General features: G+C 37.4%; 1 protein-coding gene across 5 annotated transcripts in view; it reads left to right on the top strand.

The window, feature by feature from the left end:
* The window catches only part of Map2k5 (mitogen-activated protein kinase kinase 5), a 255,818-nt gene that overhangs the window by 50,778 nt on the left and 188,429 nt on the right, over positions 1 to 16,611 (top strand). For all 5 annotated transcript variants that reach the window (XM_090358127.1, XM_090358124.1, XM_090358122.1 and 2 more), the window contains exons 7-8: positions 584 to 632; positions 7,716 to 7,780. In XM_090358127.1, coding sequence (XP_090214253.1) covers positions 584 to 632; positions 7,716 to 7,780 — 114 coding nt within the window. The remainder of the gene's footprint in view (positions 1 to 583; positions 633 to 7,715; positions 7,781 to 16,611) is intronic.

The raw sequence follows: 16,611 nt of genomic DNA, 5'->3' as shown, positions 1-16,611 counted from the left end.
TTATAATATTTCATTTTCCTGGTTGCTTTGTAGAGTTGTTCTTTCCTTCATTTTATAAAAAGATAGTTGAAGGTCAGAGAGGATAAGTAATTTTTCTTAGATTACATAATTGTTGAGAATCAGGCTGTATTTTTATCATACATTTGCTTCCCAGATAGCTGAATTGTAATTTTTAACTGCAGAAATTGATAATATTTTATCCTTTGAAGTTCTATGGTCTGTTGACTGTGAATATTCTGAGAGTTTATTTCTTAAATACTTTGTGCTGAGTACACAAGAGCATCCATCTACATAAAGTTGCCCCTGGAAAGCTACCCAAAGGTAGCAAAATGAATGGGCAAAACTGTCACTATTGTAGCCCATAAAGTGATTGCATGCTTCTTCATCGCTATAGATAACTAATGGGGTTTCATTCTCCTCATGGATACCTTTAGCATTGAATTTAAAAGCAAAACACATTTTTTCCACAGGAAGAAGGAGTATAATTCATGACTACCTAAAAGCAAAGGGTTGTTTTTGTATGGGATTTTTAGTGATGTTCAAGGGTGAACATGATCTTACTAAATCTGTATTACTTTTTCAGCTTAAAGAAGTCATCTGCGGAACTGAAGAAAATATTAGCCAATGGTCAGGTAGGTAATATCATATAAGATTTTCACATAGTAACTTGCTACTGTTTAGTTCTTTTTTTAATCCATAAACTTATTAAACAACGAAGAGCCTGCAAATTTTTTCCTGTCATAAATGAATAACCTGGCTTAATTTGATTGGCAGAACAATTTACAGCACATTTTTCAAACTGTGTTAATGGGTTTCACTCCCAGCAGATTGAAGTTCTGAGCACACACCCTGCTGCCATCTCAGTTTAAAAAAAGTTAATCAGTTCTGAACAAGTGTGTCAACCCATGGGTTGTTGAACTGGCCCTGCATTCTTTCATTATCTTTGAGGATAAAAGGAAAAACTGCTACTTTCTTACCTTAGCTCTTTCTTTTGTCTTGAAACGAATAATGGTTTTATTGGGGGAACTGAGAAACAGCGGACCTTTGGCACATCAAATCCCTGGGCTTGGGGAGACTTGGCTTGCCTAGTCAATGGGCCATCTGAAGTCGAATGACCTAACCTAGCCAGTGAGGGACAAACAAGCCTGCAGGCCAGTTATTTCTCACTAATTTTGATTCAAGTAAATGGACACATCTGAAATAGTATAGCGCTTTTAAACATACACTGGTAAATTAAACTACCTACAGGGATCTCAGTTCCTCAGTAGCAACATAAATGTGTATAATGTTTGTTATAGTGGAAGCCCTTTGATAGCCTTGGAGGCAGGCGCCTGTCCATTGCGATCAAGCCTGCCTATTAGGCTCTATTGACTGAGACATCTGTGTCACTGCAAATAAAAGACTCTTATTGATTTTCTTAACTGCTGTTCACTTCCCGTCCATGTTTCGAAGGCTGAAATCTTAATTATCTCAGATGCTTATTCAGTGCCTTCACACGATGACCTCTCCAAGCCTCATTGGCATTTCATGAATCAAGTACTTGTAGTGGAGCATGTCAAGATGACAAAGCTGGGTCTCCATGCTTGTCCTTTAATATCACCTGTAACATTGTATCCTAATAGATGTGCATGCTTTAAAACGATGACCATGTGACAGTGGCTTCAGAAAGCCTTGCTTACTTAGCATGCAGTCTGGAAAAATTAAGTTGAGCTAGCTCTGACAGCTGATTGTCATCTAGTGTGTGTGAACACTAATCCTTAAATACTCTGCATACAGCCAAGGACAAGTATAATCTTGGTGGTCTTGAAATTTTAGGTAATTGTTTTGTTGTAGCCCTGGAGATAGACTCCAGGGATTCACATGTGCTAGGCAAGTGCTTTCCCAATCACCTACACCCATCTCCTAAAATTTAAGATAGCTTCTATCAAATATTTTTCACCTTTAAGCAGCCAAAGGTTTGAAGTCCACATGTATCCATATGAATTCAGAACCAGTAGGAGATAAACTCTGACTAAAAGAAAAAATATTCAGCGTAGGATATTTATGTTTCTTTAATATGCTTATATTCTAGTTACTAATTGTAATTTATGTACAAGATGCTTGTATTCTTCAACTGGAAAATATATTTCAAAATTAATGGAAATTAAGAAGCTTTTAACTACATTTGTTCAACCCAGGCAATGGAAAATAACCTGTCATAAATTCCTCTTTCAAAAATTAAAAAAAAAACTGCATATTTTCACCAGGGGGAAAAAGGTTTCTGAAATGTTCCTCATATTTTGACAACAGATGTAGTACCATAAATACCTTAGTGGTCTCAGGAAGGGTGTTCTCTGTGGTGCAAGATTGTCATGGCAGTGATTTTTGACACTTAAAGATTGTTTATTGCGTTCCCTCAGGATGTGCTAAACCCTATCTTAAACAGTGTGGCATCTTCTCTCTTTTAAGGACAAGCTCTCCTTATATTTGCTTCATCACAGAAAAAGAAAAAAAGGCAAAAGCACCCAACACCTATGGGTGCTTTCAAAATACCTCCTTGCTGGATTGTTTTGCAGTGAGGTAATGTAGGTAGGGTACACATCAATAAATTTCTGGGTGGAGCACTGACACCACTTGATAAGGAAGATGTAAGTCACATTTAACGATACTTTGTAACACTTGAGCATAGTTTTTTTTTTATTTTAGTGGTTTATGCTTTCAAGCATTAATAATGATTTGCTTTTCCACTAGCCTCCACTTAGATTTAATAAGGAATTCATATTAATCATTAAAAGAAAGGGACATGATTCTTCAAGATAATCAAATATTGACAGGTTAGAAATAGCTTTCTGCCTGGGTTCATTGATATAGGTTATGTGATATAAATATTTATTTCTTTTCTGTCACTCAGAGTAAATGCCACCAATTGATTCAGCATTGATATAGTGTCAACAGTTCATAAGAAACATTTGACTGGCTTGTGTTTTCCGATTAGTCTCTGCTCTATAAAGTGGGATTTACTAAATCTCTCCAATTGTCTGCTCATAGAGTGTGACTGCTTTCTGAAACCATTATTGCTTCGATTTGAGAAGCAAAGGTCTAGTGATAAGACTAGGTTCTGCCAGACCTTTACATAAAGAATAAGGATTAATTGAGCATTTTTATTTTAATGATTTATAAGGGATAGGTACTAATTCTTCTTAACACAGTCAGACAATAAACAAAGAACATTTTCCTTGTTAATCCATAATTGAATTGCATTTCATTTTTCCCCATTAACTTCATTAATATGATAAATCAAGCACGTTTTTAGAGGTATAGTGTTTGGAAGGGATTCATTGTTTTCCTCTTACTATTTTGTGATGGAGGGTTCTAGCCTAGTTTAAAAATTAAAGCAGAAGGTATCTTTGGCATATTTTATTGAGGCATGTAGATCAGCCTCCCCTGCTCTGTTTTCTCAATGTTTTCCCCACTCAGATCCAGGGAGGCATCATCTGTTTAACAACAGCAGCTTGTGCTCGAAAGTAACTTGAAACGGCTCAAAGAGCGAATTTAAAGGATTTGAAACATGTGCAGCTACTCCAAGAATTGACCTTTTGTATCTTTAACATTGCTTTTCCTCTTTTTTATGTTTAGCTTTTGTAGAAGAAAGAGACAGTATTTTTCTATTCCTGACAAATCAAGCATAAATGTACTGCCATGTCACAAATCTAGATCTAATTCTACATCTTTGACTGTTACTTCAAGAACTTAGAGTGCTTTTAGAAAAACTCTTCAAGGTAAAAAAAAAGAAGTAGGGAGAATCAATAGCTTTCTAAAATAGCTTTAAAAACAGAGCCATCACAACTATAAAACTCTTATATTCTGTTAGCTCATCTGAGATGCTGTAGGAAGGCTGAAGCATAAATGAGACCCTGTATGTAAATCAGAACTTCACAATGCTCTCCTCTGCCTGAACAGGCACAGCCTGACTTCTGTGGGTGGTTGCTATGCTATCTTCATTTCTTTCTTGGCCCTGCTTCTCTTTCAGGTGTAACAGACACTACCAATCATTTTTCCCAGGCCTTGTGCTTTCTTGGCTGTTGTAATAATCATAACTCCTGGGGCTTTTGCTTTCCTTTCCCTCACATCTCTATTATTTTGTGTCTCATCTACTTCTGTTAATTTTAAAAAAAGAAAAAGGAATCTGAACTACATTTAAGAGCTATTTGGTATTTTTGTGATTTTTTTTTTTTTTTTTTTTTTTTTTTTTGCCAGTCTTGGGCTTGAGCTCAGGGCCTGAGCACTGTCCTGGAGGACTTTTTCAAGGCTAGAGCTCTACCATTTGAGCCTCAGCACCACTTCTGGCTTTTTTCTATGTATGTGGTACTGAGGAATCGAACCCTGGTCTTCATGCATGCTAGGCAAACACTCTACCACTAGGCCAAACTCCTAGCCCAAATATTTGGTATTTTTGTTGAGTAAAAAACATCACAAGCTTCTTTTAAAGAAATTTATCTTACAAATATCACAGCTAATTAATCACTACTTACTTGAGAATGCTTTTCATTAGATAGTTGGTTTTCATATGGGTCATTGGCCATTGACAGAGAGATGTGTCCTTACATATGGCACCTGAGACAAAGTAATTACATTAAACATTGAACTTCGATATAACATGCAGCATTGAACTTACATAGCCCAAGCAAAATGGTCTTGAAATGCTATAAAATTGTGATTTTTTAAAGAAGATACTTGATTCTATCTGTAATATTTAAATGCAACCCCTTATGTATAGGTTTATAAAATCTCACCTTTTGTTTTATACTAAATACTATTTCTGTGCTTCATTTTGCAGATTAATACATATATTTAATTAAAAGGTACAAGATGTTATTAGCTGTTTGTTAATCCATTTTGATTTGGTATTCTCAAAATTTTAAAATTAATTCATAGTTAAGAGAAAATAAAATTCCGATGATTTTCTTTTTACAAATTTTTTTTGCTGGGTATGATGGTGTGTATCTGTAGTCCCAGCATTCTGAAAGCTGAACCAGGAAGATCTCTTAAGCTCTAGACTTTCAGAGACCAGTGAAGAACTCTCCTCCCACCCCCATACACTCTAAAACATGAGAAGAAATAATTTATGTGCTATAATAAATCAGAAAATTAAGCAAATAAAAAGGAGCTTATTTTTAATATAAAAAATCAGTTCAGCTAGACAATGATCAGTATAACTTTATACACTCTTTAATCCTTTTTTTTGTTTTGTTTTGTTGTTTGTAGATATTGTCTTTATGTATGTGTATGTGCTAGTTCTGAAGCCTCAACTCAGGAACTGGGCCCTGACCTTGAGCTTTTTGTGTTCAGGGTTAGTTCTCTATCACTTGAGTCTACCTCTACTTCCAGCTTTTTTGTGGTTAATTGGAGATCAGAATCTTGCAGAGTCTTTCTACAACAGCTGGCTTCAGCTACAGTCATCAGATCTCAGCCGCCACAGTAGCTAGGACCATGGGCATGAGCCACCAGCACTTGACTAGATACTGTCTTTTAAAGTAATATATTTTTAGAATTGGCTTTTAAAACCACTATTATAATGAAAAATAAATTTAAACATTACTTACACTGTGCATAGTGCTCATGCATGTACATATACATTAGAAACCATTTGCCCTCCATACCAAACCTCTTGTGGAAGTTCTTGTTCTTTGATGCTGTGGCCTACCTGCCACTCCCAATCAGGCTGAAATACAAGGAAGGCTGCCCTCTTCTCTTCTGTGGGTATTAGTGGTATTCAGAGACATCTATATCTACCCCTTTGCTTATGGAGAAGAGGAGAGGATTTAACTATAGACTTTAGCCCTTTCAGGGCTATGCCTATACCCTGTTTTCCCTGTATCTATCGCAGATCCCTGGATTCCATTTGCAGACTTGGATAAATGAAATTTCTCCTAAAAATTAACTATATGCCACGATGAGGGTGTACGTTGTTAGTCAAGTTAAAGGCACAAATTAAATTGTTGGAAACATGTTTAGATTAAGTAGAGAAATTTTCTTAGGGAACTGGCCTTGTGCTTACCAATAGCTACTGCTCTTTATATTTCTGTCATCGATAAAAGTAAATCTAGTAGTGGTTGTGCTAGGTTAGCATCTCCAGTCACTTTCTGTGCTGCTTTTCTTTGTACTGTTTGAAAGTTTATCATTCAGCACAGAATAATACAGTTTTTGTGTCTTCTTTCAGGCTACATCTAGTATACAGGTATTTTAAAGGTAATGAACAGAATCCTCAAATAGGAAAGTAGTTGCCAATTTTTCTGACTTCTCTCACCTTTTTTTAAACCGACCTCAGATATAGTAATTAGCTGATTGTAAATTGCATCAATCAAGTTGTTCTACAATTAAATTGGGTACTGAATTGGCCTTTACACATGGATCTGTCAATATTCTTTTAGGGATTGGCAAAATGGCTTGGAAAGGAAGCTGTTTCTGTTACCTGTGCCGCACTCCTAATTATCACGGCTCTCTGAAGCTTCAACTTCAGAAATGTATAGAAGAAAAATATTTCCCTTGATAAATGAAGCCTTTTTTAAAAAAATTCAATTAGTGGAAGTTTAGAATGAAGCAAATATTTAAAGCTTTACTATAATGGTCTAAGAACAACAAACTATTTTTTTTTTCCAAGTGACATTGAATTTAAAACTCTATCCATTTTCTGCCCAGGCAAGGCAGTGCAATTCCCTGGAAATTGATTTTTTTTTCAGGGCTTACTTTGGCTTTTTCTAAGCTTTAGCTATATGGAAAATAACACCTTTGTTAAGTCTACTTTGTGAATAAAGTTGGCAGTTAATTTTTAAGCAAGTGGGCCAGAGCACAAAAAAAAATTAGTGGTTACATGAAACAGTCCGGCTAGTCTTAAAGTCATTTGATAAATGATTATGTAGGGAGTTCTTTAGAAACTCTGAAAACCTTGTTTGGTGGGTGTCAGTGTAATTCACCCACTGCTCATGATACAAATGAGAGTAGTATTTTTGGTATAGTAAGTTTTATAGAACCTTAGGAGATAGGGAATTCTGTTTTGTACATCAAATTATTAAAATAACTTTATAAAAAATTACATGCCTGTGTTTTCCCTTTATGCATCAGATTTGACTGCATGTGCATTTTCCAGTGCATTGATTTGCTACTTTTTCATCAGCATATGATTTCTACCCAGTTGTTGCTATACACTAATTTATCATTTGTAAAGGAAAGCTTTTTCTACTCTAGGAAAACCATAAACATTCACTCAGTTTGCTGAATATTAATTATAAGGTCATCTGTGGAGTTTTTGAGGGATGCTTTATTTACAAATTATATTTTTAGAATACTGACTTGCATGTTGTTTTCCCAAGTTTAACTTTGGCTGTGTGTGCTACTGTTTGGCATTGGTGGTTATACGCTGTACTGGAGACTGTTTTCTTATCAGCATCTCTGACCTGACCCTTTTGAGCTATGTTATATCATTCCATTTTGACACCTTTTATCAAACTTTAATGAAATGACCCAGGCAAACAAATTGTCATTAAACTTTCCATCACTTTGTCCCTTGGTATCGTCTTTTATAAATTGGACAGCAAATGTTGTATTGATCTTCTCGTTCTTGCAGCTGAACTTGAAATGACCCAGACTGCTTGTTGTTTATGGCCCAGAGTTGCTTTTCCTTGACATTTCCATCCACACCATGACATCCTTTTTGTTTTTCTTTCTTTCTTGTGGAGATGAATGAACAAGACATACGATATCGAGACACTCTTGGTCATGGCAACGGAGGTACAGTCTACAAGTGAGTAGTCAGTTTTTTTTAAACTTTTGATTTACTTTTGCAACTGCTGGGTATCCAAGTATTCTATTACAAAAAATTTTACATGGCCACTAGCACTTTAATTTTATTTTCACATTTGCCTCTAATATTCTGCAAGGTATCTTCTATTTTCTCAAGAATTGCCTGAAAAGTGCATTTATATTGCCTTTTTAATATTTCTGAGTCTGCATTTCTCCTGGGTGAGCAGTTAATAGTCCACCATTAACAAATGTACCTTTAACTGGCCTGAAGTTTAATGTATGTATTCCTTCGTTCTTTTACACCATCATGTTTTAAAAGCTTGCAAGCACCCTATGTTAGTCCCTTACCTGTTTACAGTTATACCCAGTGGTAACCAAACCTTATAAATACCATTGCTTTGCCCTGTGTTGACACTGTAAGTTATTAAAAAGCCTTCTTCTGGTTGTATTTCCTTCTCTCCTCACCCTACTCCCCCGAGAGAATTTCTACACACATTGATGAATATGTTGTTATAAAATTCTTCCTAAATTCCAGTTGTAGTGATCTTACCCTAAAGGAGTGTTCATTTTCATATTAAAAAATACTAACTGTAAAAACATAGTTCTCTCGACAGGGAAGTCTTCTCGTGCACTAGTGCAAAGTTTAAACTACATAATGTAATATCTGGTACTTAATAGTCTGCAGTGGTGTATGAAAAATATTCCACTAGGAATTAAAAAATCCATACTTTGTAAGAAAGGCCTGAGGGAGTACTAAAGCTTTCCTCCAGAGCTCTGTTTTCAATACACACACACACACACACACACACACCACACACACACACCACACACACACACACACACACACACACACACACACCCTCACCCTGCTTCACATTATGATTGTGTTTTTAGCTTATTTTAGCACCAATATTAATAGTTTCAGTTATAAAATAATTTTCTAATTGCTCACAAATATTCTTAAATTTTTTTTTTTTCTTACCAATCCTGGGCTTGAGCTCAGGGCATGAACACTGTCCTTGGGTCTTCTCAAGGCTAGAGCTGTACCACTTGAGTCATAGCACCACCTCTGGCTTTTTTCTATGTATGTGGTATGGAGGAATCAAACCTGGGTCTTCACACATGCTAGGCAAACACTCTACCACTAGGCCAAATTCCCAGCCCTGTTCTTAAAATTTTAAGTTCTCCTTACTCACATGAACGCAGATAAAAATTGGCTTGTGGTCCCATGGCCTTGAAAGGTCACACTCTAAAATTTCTGATCATCCCTCATTTCTCCAAATGCCTTAGAATAGAATTCTGTTTCTCAGGGCTAGAAGCTCTTTCAGTCATCAGATCCAGTCCCTCATCCAGGATTCTAGTCTCTTTATAAGAAGAATTAGCATGTGAGTTCTTTCTCCCAAATGTAGTCCTTGAAGAACTTAACTTCACATATATCACATACTATTTTTCCTTCAGGTGACTGAGTAGTGCAAATAATTGTTCTGAAATTTAAGTCTGTCTATATGAAAATATAGAGAAATAAATAGCTTATTTTGTATATCATCATTAGTTCTTGCCCTTAAGATCATGAAGGCTGAGTTTTCCCCCTAGATCAAGCTAGTGTTCTTTCCCATGCAGCCCCTGCACTACATAAATGGCATCTTGGTCTCTCCTTTTCACCTTTATCTAACTTGAGTTTTTATCCTTTTCTGGATATCCAATCCTGTTCTGAAGGTTCCTGGGAAGGAAATAAAGACCACGTGTGAAAAACCATTTCTTTGGACTCCTAACTTACCTGTGTTATTTCACAAATGTTTACCTTTGTATTTTTAAATTGAAGACCAGTGGTAAACTTACAATAGGTTAAGAAACGTGCTGGGCTCAGGTGGCTCACATCTGTAATCCTAGTTACAGATATGAGTTCTGAGATTCATGGTTTGAAGCCAGCTTGAGCAGGAAAATCCTTGACAACCACCGAAAAGCCAGAAGTGAAATTGTGGCTCAAGTGGGAGAACTCTAACCTTGAACACAAAAGCTCAGGGACATGCCCAGGCTCTGAATTCAAGCCCTAAGATGGGCATCAATACACACACACACACACACTACCTATATTAATACAACCACTAAGTCCCACTGAGTTGCTAAATTTTACTAGATGCCATATCTTCAGTGTTAATTTAAAAACAATTTTTTTTTTTTTGCCAGTCCTAGGGCTTGAACTCACCACCTAAGCACTGTCCTTGGCTTTCCTCAAGGCTAGCACTCTACCACTTGAGCTACAGGATCACTTCCTGTTTTTTTCTCCTTTCAGTGTATGTAGAGTGTCAGGCATGCTCCTGGCCCCTAAAAAAAGTTTTGACACTGAAGCTCAAACCCAGGATCTAGCATAGGCTGTCCTGTACTATTGATCTATAACCCCAGCATAGCTGTTGAAATTTTAATCTTCTATTAAATTAAGCACACATATGTGAAACAATGAGGAAGTATACTAGAAAGTAGACATGATATTCTTACCCCTCAAGGGATAATTATTGCATGAAAGTACATTCATGTTTTAGAAATTATTATTATTATTATTTTTAATGCTGATCCTGGAGATTCAACCTAAGGCCTGGGAGCTCTCCCTAAGCTTTTGTGCTCAAGGATAGAGCTCTACCGCTTTGAGCCACAGCTCCATTTCTGGCCTTTTGGTGGTTAATTGGAGATTAGTGTCTAATGGACTTTCATGTCCTGGCTGGCTTTGAGCCATGATTCTCAAATTTTCAGTAGATATGATTACAGGCATTAGCCACTGTTGCCCAGCTGAAAATTATTTTTATGATGAGTTTTTTGTTTTTGTTTTTTGCCAATCCTGGGACTGGAACTCAGGGCCTGGGCACAGTCCTTGAGCTTTTTCAAGGCTAGAACTCTTTATCACTTGAGCCATCGAGCCACTTCTAGCCTTTTCTGCGTATGTGGTACCAAGGAGTCGAACCCAGGACGTGCTGGCTAGGCAAACACTGTACCACTAAGCCACACTCCCAGCCCCTGAACATTTTTTTAAAAATTATTTTTAATGTGGAAAATGTATATAAGACTTAGCCATCTTCACCATTTCTAAGTGTATATAGCTCAGTGATATTAATTGTACCTACATTGTTGCAAAACTATCACTACTGTCTATCTTAAAAACTTCTTTCACTTGCTTAACTCTATGCCTTGAGTGTGTTGGTATTGGAACTTAAACTTAGTACATTTTACTCTTGCTTGGCTTTGTCACACACAGCTGGCTCTCTGTCACTTGAGCCATGCATTCAGTTCTGGCTTTTTGCTGGCTAATTGGAGGTAAGTTTCTCTTGTATTTGTCCGTTTGCGCTGTCTTTGAATTGCAGTCCTCAGATTTTAGCCTCCTTAGTATCTAGGATTATAGGCATAAGCCACTAGCACCTGAATTCCATTCAACCCTTTCATTGCTGTTTTTAACTGAGAAACCTGGCTCTCACTTTTTTCATTAGCATCACAGTGTTTAAGGGAGTCATCTCCCACATGTCCTTAGCACAAACTTGAACCTTGACAAGTATGCTCTGGTGACTGCAACTTAGACTAACAGTTTACTAGCTACCATTGCTAACGCTTGGTTATGAGTACTGGAGGATGTTTGGACAATTAGTTGCTTATAGTAAGTGAATTATATTGTAGGTGATAATTCTAGTATTTTAAGCAGTAGAAAAAATTCCCTTTGTCCTATTGTGTATGTGATTACATGATTCTGGTTTTTGCTGTTTTGTGTGTGTGGGGGGGGGGGGGTGGTCAGTTCTGCAGCTTGAACTCTGAGCCTGGGTGTGTCCCTGTGTGGTGCTTCTTTTTTTTTTTTTTCTTTTTGCCAGTTCTGGAGCTTAAACTCCAGGACTGAGCACTGACTGACTTTGGGCTTTTTTCCCTCAAGGGTAGCGCTCTGCCACTTGAGCCACAGCAGCATTTTTGGCTTTTCTATGTATGTGGTACTGAGGAATCGAACCTTAGTCTTTGTGCGTGCTAGACAAGCACTCTACTACTAGGCCAAACTCCGGGCCCCTTGTGCTGTGCTCCTTTTGTTCAAGGCTAGCACTCTGCTACTTGAGACACATGCCTCTTCCAGATTCTTAGTTTTTCTTTTTCTTTTTTTTTTTTTTGCCAGTCCTGGGCTTGAGTTCAGGGCCTGAGCACTGTTCTTGGACTTTCTCAAGGCTAGAGCTCTACCACTTGAGCCTCAGCACCACTTCCGGCTTTTTTCTATGTATGTGGTACCGAGGAATCGAACTCCGGGTCTTCTTGCATGCTAGGCAAGCACTCAACCACTAGGCTAAACTCCCAGCTCTCTTCCAGATTTTTCTGTGATTAATTGGAGATAAGTATTTCTTGCGCTTCCCTGCCCTTGCTGGCTTTCAACCACGATCCTCAGATCTCAACCTCCTTAGTAGCTAGGATTACAGGTGTGGACTGTTTCGTGTTTTAAACCAACTTTTGTTAGGTTGGTCAGGCTAGTCTTGAACTCTTGGTCAAGCAGTCCTCTTGCTTCAGCCTCCTGAGAACAAAGTGTGCAACATTACCTTTGACACCTATGTGATTCTTATGAGGAAAGAGGGTGAAGATTTCCAGTTATGTAACCCTGCTTATTGATCATTGGGCTTTATATCTGCCCTGTTTATGTTCCTCATGCTCTTCCAGAGTTTTTGTTCAACACAAAGAAATGGTGAAATCAACAAGAAATAAGAATCTACTCTGCTAAAGCCTTTATGAAACACTGATGTATTATAATTGGATTTCTCCTACACTAAGTTTACCTTAATGGTGTTAACTATAAAAATTGTAGGTTTTCAAACAAAATGATTACATTAGAGGCTATGCTACATAAACTAGATGAAGAAAATATTGGAAAAGCCACTTATTGGGAACAAAACTGCCTAATGGGTCTATTTAATTTTTTTCTTGTGAAGTATAATAAAGCTAATAACTACAACACAGAAGTTTAGTGTTCAGTCTTATTCACTTAGTTTGATGGGATATTGTGAATTTCAAGGGTTATAATATGTATAACTGCAATGTATATTATTTAATAATGGGTACATTCTCATGTTTAAGTCTGTGTTTTCTACTGTTATGTGGTATGAAATATTGGCCCATATGATTAAACCAAATGTATGGATTCACTAAACTGTTCTGTTCTCTGCATTATAATCTTATGAGACCATTTTAAGTTGGAATTTCTTGCATTATCAATTTGTTCTATATGGATCATAAAGGAAGTATTCTAAAGTACAAGCCAAAGCAAGCAAGAAGGAAAACTTAGTAAAAGGAAATGGGTACATTTTCATTACTACTTCATTTGCCAAAGGGCCACAAGATTTTTCAATTTAAAGAAAAGGGAGATTATACATGACATGTGTTCTGTTTCTCTACGATAGTCACAGTGAATTTAAAAAACTGAGAGAATGGGAATCAGTATTATTATTGTTAAGCTCTTGAGTTTGAATACTACAGCTGTCACTGATTAGCTGTGTGACCTGTTATATGTTATACAATGTGTTCTGCCTCTGATTTCCTATCTGGAAAATGGGGGTAATAATAATATCTATCTTGTTAAGTTGTCACGGAGTTAAATGAGATAATCCTTAGCATCTTGTGGTACTTATTAAATGTTAGCTACTGGTACTGGTAGTACTAGTAATAGAAAAATTGTTTCAACTTTGTAATTTCTGTTCTCTATGAGAAATGCCCAGAAACAAACTTTTAAGAAGTTCTGTATTTATAGTATGCATTATAAATCTGTTTTTTCACTAGTTGTGCTGTAAATGATAAAATTGATTTATATATTATCTTATAGTAAGTCATAACTTATTGTTGTATTGCTGTAGGACATGACATAGTGTAAGGTCCATTGTACCAATGGAAAATATGAGGGCTGTTGGTTCTGCTATGTCCTGTGACAAAGCCAAAACACAGTACATTTCCCCTCCCCTTTTCTTCTCTCCCCTCCCCTCTTCTCTCCTCCCCTCTTCCTTCCTTTCTTCAAGTCATTAGCCTAGCTTCCTCATGGCAAGTTTTCTGTCACTTAAGCCATACCTCCAGCCCATTTTTTTTTGCTAGTTAATTGGAGGTGATTCTCTTGAACTTTACTGGTAGGGCTGGCTTTAAACTTGAATCCTCCAGGTGTCAGCCTCTTGAGTATCTAAAGTTACAAGTGCCATGAGCCTGGCTAATAAGGATCTTTAATTAGATTCTCCTTGGGCCTTGTGCTTGCTCTACCACTGTAGCCACACCCTTAGTCCTTTTGCTTTTGAATTAGGGCTTCTGCTAACTTTTCCCAAGATGTCCTCAAACTTCAGTCCTTCTGCCTCTGCTTTTCTGAGTAGCTGGCACCATGGAATAGTTGGGATGTAGATGTGCCTGGCTTAAATGATGTTTTAAAGATTGGATATATGTCATTATCTAGAGACAAAACGAGGAGGGAAGCCATAATAATTCTCAAAAGTGGGTAGTAAGTAGTGGGTAGTGGTTAGTGAACTCGGGACTGTGGTAACAAAGATCATGTGAAGTAATAGGTTATCTTCTGCCCTGTGATATGGCTGTAGAGACCAGTTAAAGTGAACTTGTGTTTAGGGGCAAAATTTTATTAACTCATTACAGTAGTATAATTGACTGAACAGAAATCAGAAGCTCACATGGCCTTTATATAAAATGAGAAAACATATGAATTATCTCATTAATGGCTACTTAGTAAGGAAATTATTTCAAAACGTGGGATACTTAAAAAAATTGTAACTAAAACATCATTATCAGATGTGGAGGAAAGGAGCTACAGCTAGTCTCCCCGAGGGAGTCAGCCACAACCAAGACAGCAGAGAAGCCGCCCCCAGGGCAGCCATCAAGGACAGTTGTAAGGACTGTGATACGTCCATCAAGAATGCAGCTTGAGCCAATCGTTTTCTCTTTGTGAGTGAGAAGACGAGAAGGAGAAGATGAAGGGGAACTTTAAAAAACCAAGCTATTTCAGTTTGCTTCAGAGAATGACCTCCCAGAATGGAAGGAGCTTACTCCTTACTGGCAATGACAAGCTCCTGTACCACAAGGACAAGGGACCACGTGCCACCTCATGAGAGGAACAAGACTCTGGAGATTCATGCCAATCACTGCATCACACCAGTGATGGGGCCAGTGCTGAATACAGGCAGTGACTAGGCCTGCGTCTGAAAACCCATGCTGACTTGACTGACGAGTGCCTAAAACCAGAGCTACTGGCCATTTGCTTTCTAAATACCAAGAATGCACAAAAATTTAAAAGAGAGTCTGAAGAATGCAGGAAAGAGATTGAAGAGAGAAAAGAAAGGACAGTCAAAAATTATAAGTAGCTGGCACTCCAGAAGCTCTTCTGTGAAGGAGGCTAAAACCTTGGTAGAAGAGAAAAGGGAGTAACAATAAGTCATCTTCTCTTCTTTTCATGTCTCTTAAAAAAATATTTGCTGAGACTGGTAGCATTGCCTGATGGTAGAGTGCTTGCCTACTATGCACAAAGACCTTAGTTCCATTCCTTCATACAACATATACAGAAAAAGCCTGAAGTGGTGCTGTGACTCAAGTGGTAGAACACCAGCCTGAGAAAGCCCATGGATAGTGCCTAGGCTGAGCTCAAGCTGTAGGATTGGGACACACAAAAAATTCCTGGCCAGTAATGTGCCCTACAGTGCTCGCTTAAGCATGCATGAAGCCCTGCGTTCAATTTCTCCATAACACATACACAGAAAAAGCTGGCAGTGGTATTGTAGCTCAAGTGGCAGAGTGCTAGCCTTGCACAAAAGTGGTCAAGAACAGTGCCTAGGTCCTGAGTTCAAGCCCCAGGACTGCCCCCCCCCAAAAAAAAACAATCTCTGCCCTTTTCTGTTTGTTTTTACAAGGGACTTTATGTAAAGAACTAAGTTTCAACATTGAGGGTTTCCCCCCCCCCCCAATTTTTATCCTATTAAAGATGACTTTTGAAAATCCATTCCCCTATCATAAAAATGTATTGTGCTGACTTTCTTTTCCATAGTGGAAATATTTATAGTCATTGAAAGAATGAAGAAAAATAGCCTTTGAAAGCTGAAAAATAATCATTATATGCCACATAATGTTTCATTCATTCATTTATGTTATGGTGATCCTATAACATAATGCTTATTGGCAGTGTAACTATCTGGTTTGTGTAAATATACTGTATGGTGTTTGCATGATGGTAGAATTACCTAAGGACCTGTTTCTCAGAATGTGTCTCATTGTTGAGGGAGGCATGGCTGGGGAGACTCACATAGCACCCAGGAAACTTTGACTACCTCTTTCAGCCAACTAGACTATGCAAGGACAAAGCAAGGGAGTAGTAGGTCTGGTTCTAGCTTCTCTGGTTGTGTCCATGACCCCATTTCTGTAGGGCTTTCCTCTGGCATATCTTATCTATGAAGAATTTTAAAATGGTTTTGCTGTTATTGACCTGAGAGCAAGAGTGATTGTTTGATTTATTTTGACTTTAAATTTCCAATCAAATGAAGAGCCTTTTCCTTGCAGCCAAGATCATATTTTAAACAAGCAAACAAGGCATCATCCTAATGCAAAATTAAATACTTATATATGGCTGAATTGCATTATGGTATCATGTGACAGGCAAGGATATTAATGGTTTCAGAAAATCAATAAGTATTTGTCAAATAAAATTAATTATGTATGTTTCCTTCTCTCCTTCTCTCAGCAGTCACTGTTATAGGCTTGTTTTATACAATAATGTGTGTTGTATTGATTAGAATCTAAAGAATAAACTTCTGTTCATGATTTTCTGTTCCTTTCCCGCCTTTGAGTTCCCCCCAC

Source organism: Megascapheus bottae, chromosome 25 (genome assembly GCF_031878675.1).
Source record: "Megascapheus bottae isolate mThoBot1 chromosome 25, mThoBot2.hap1, whole genome shotgun sequence".
Taxonomy (NCBI): domain Eukaryota; kingdom Metazoa; phylum Chordata; class Mammalia; order Rodentia; family Geomyidae; genus Megascapheus; species Megascapheus bottae.
Note: the sequence above shows the minus strand (reverse complement) of the source record. Positions and strands in the feature narration are given on the sequence as shown.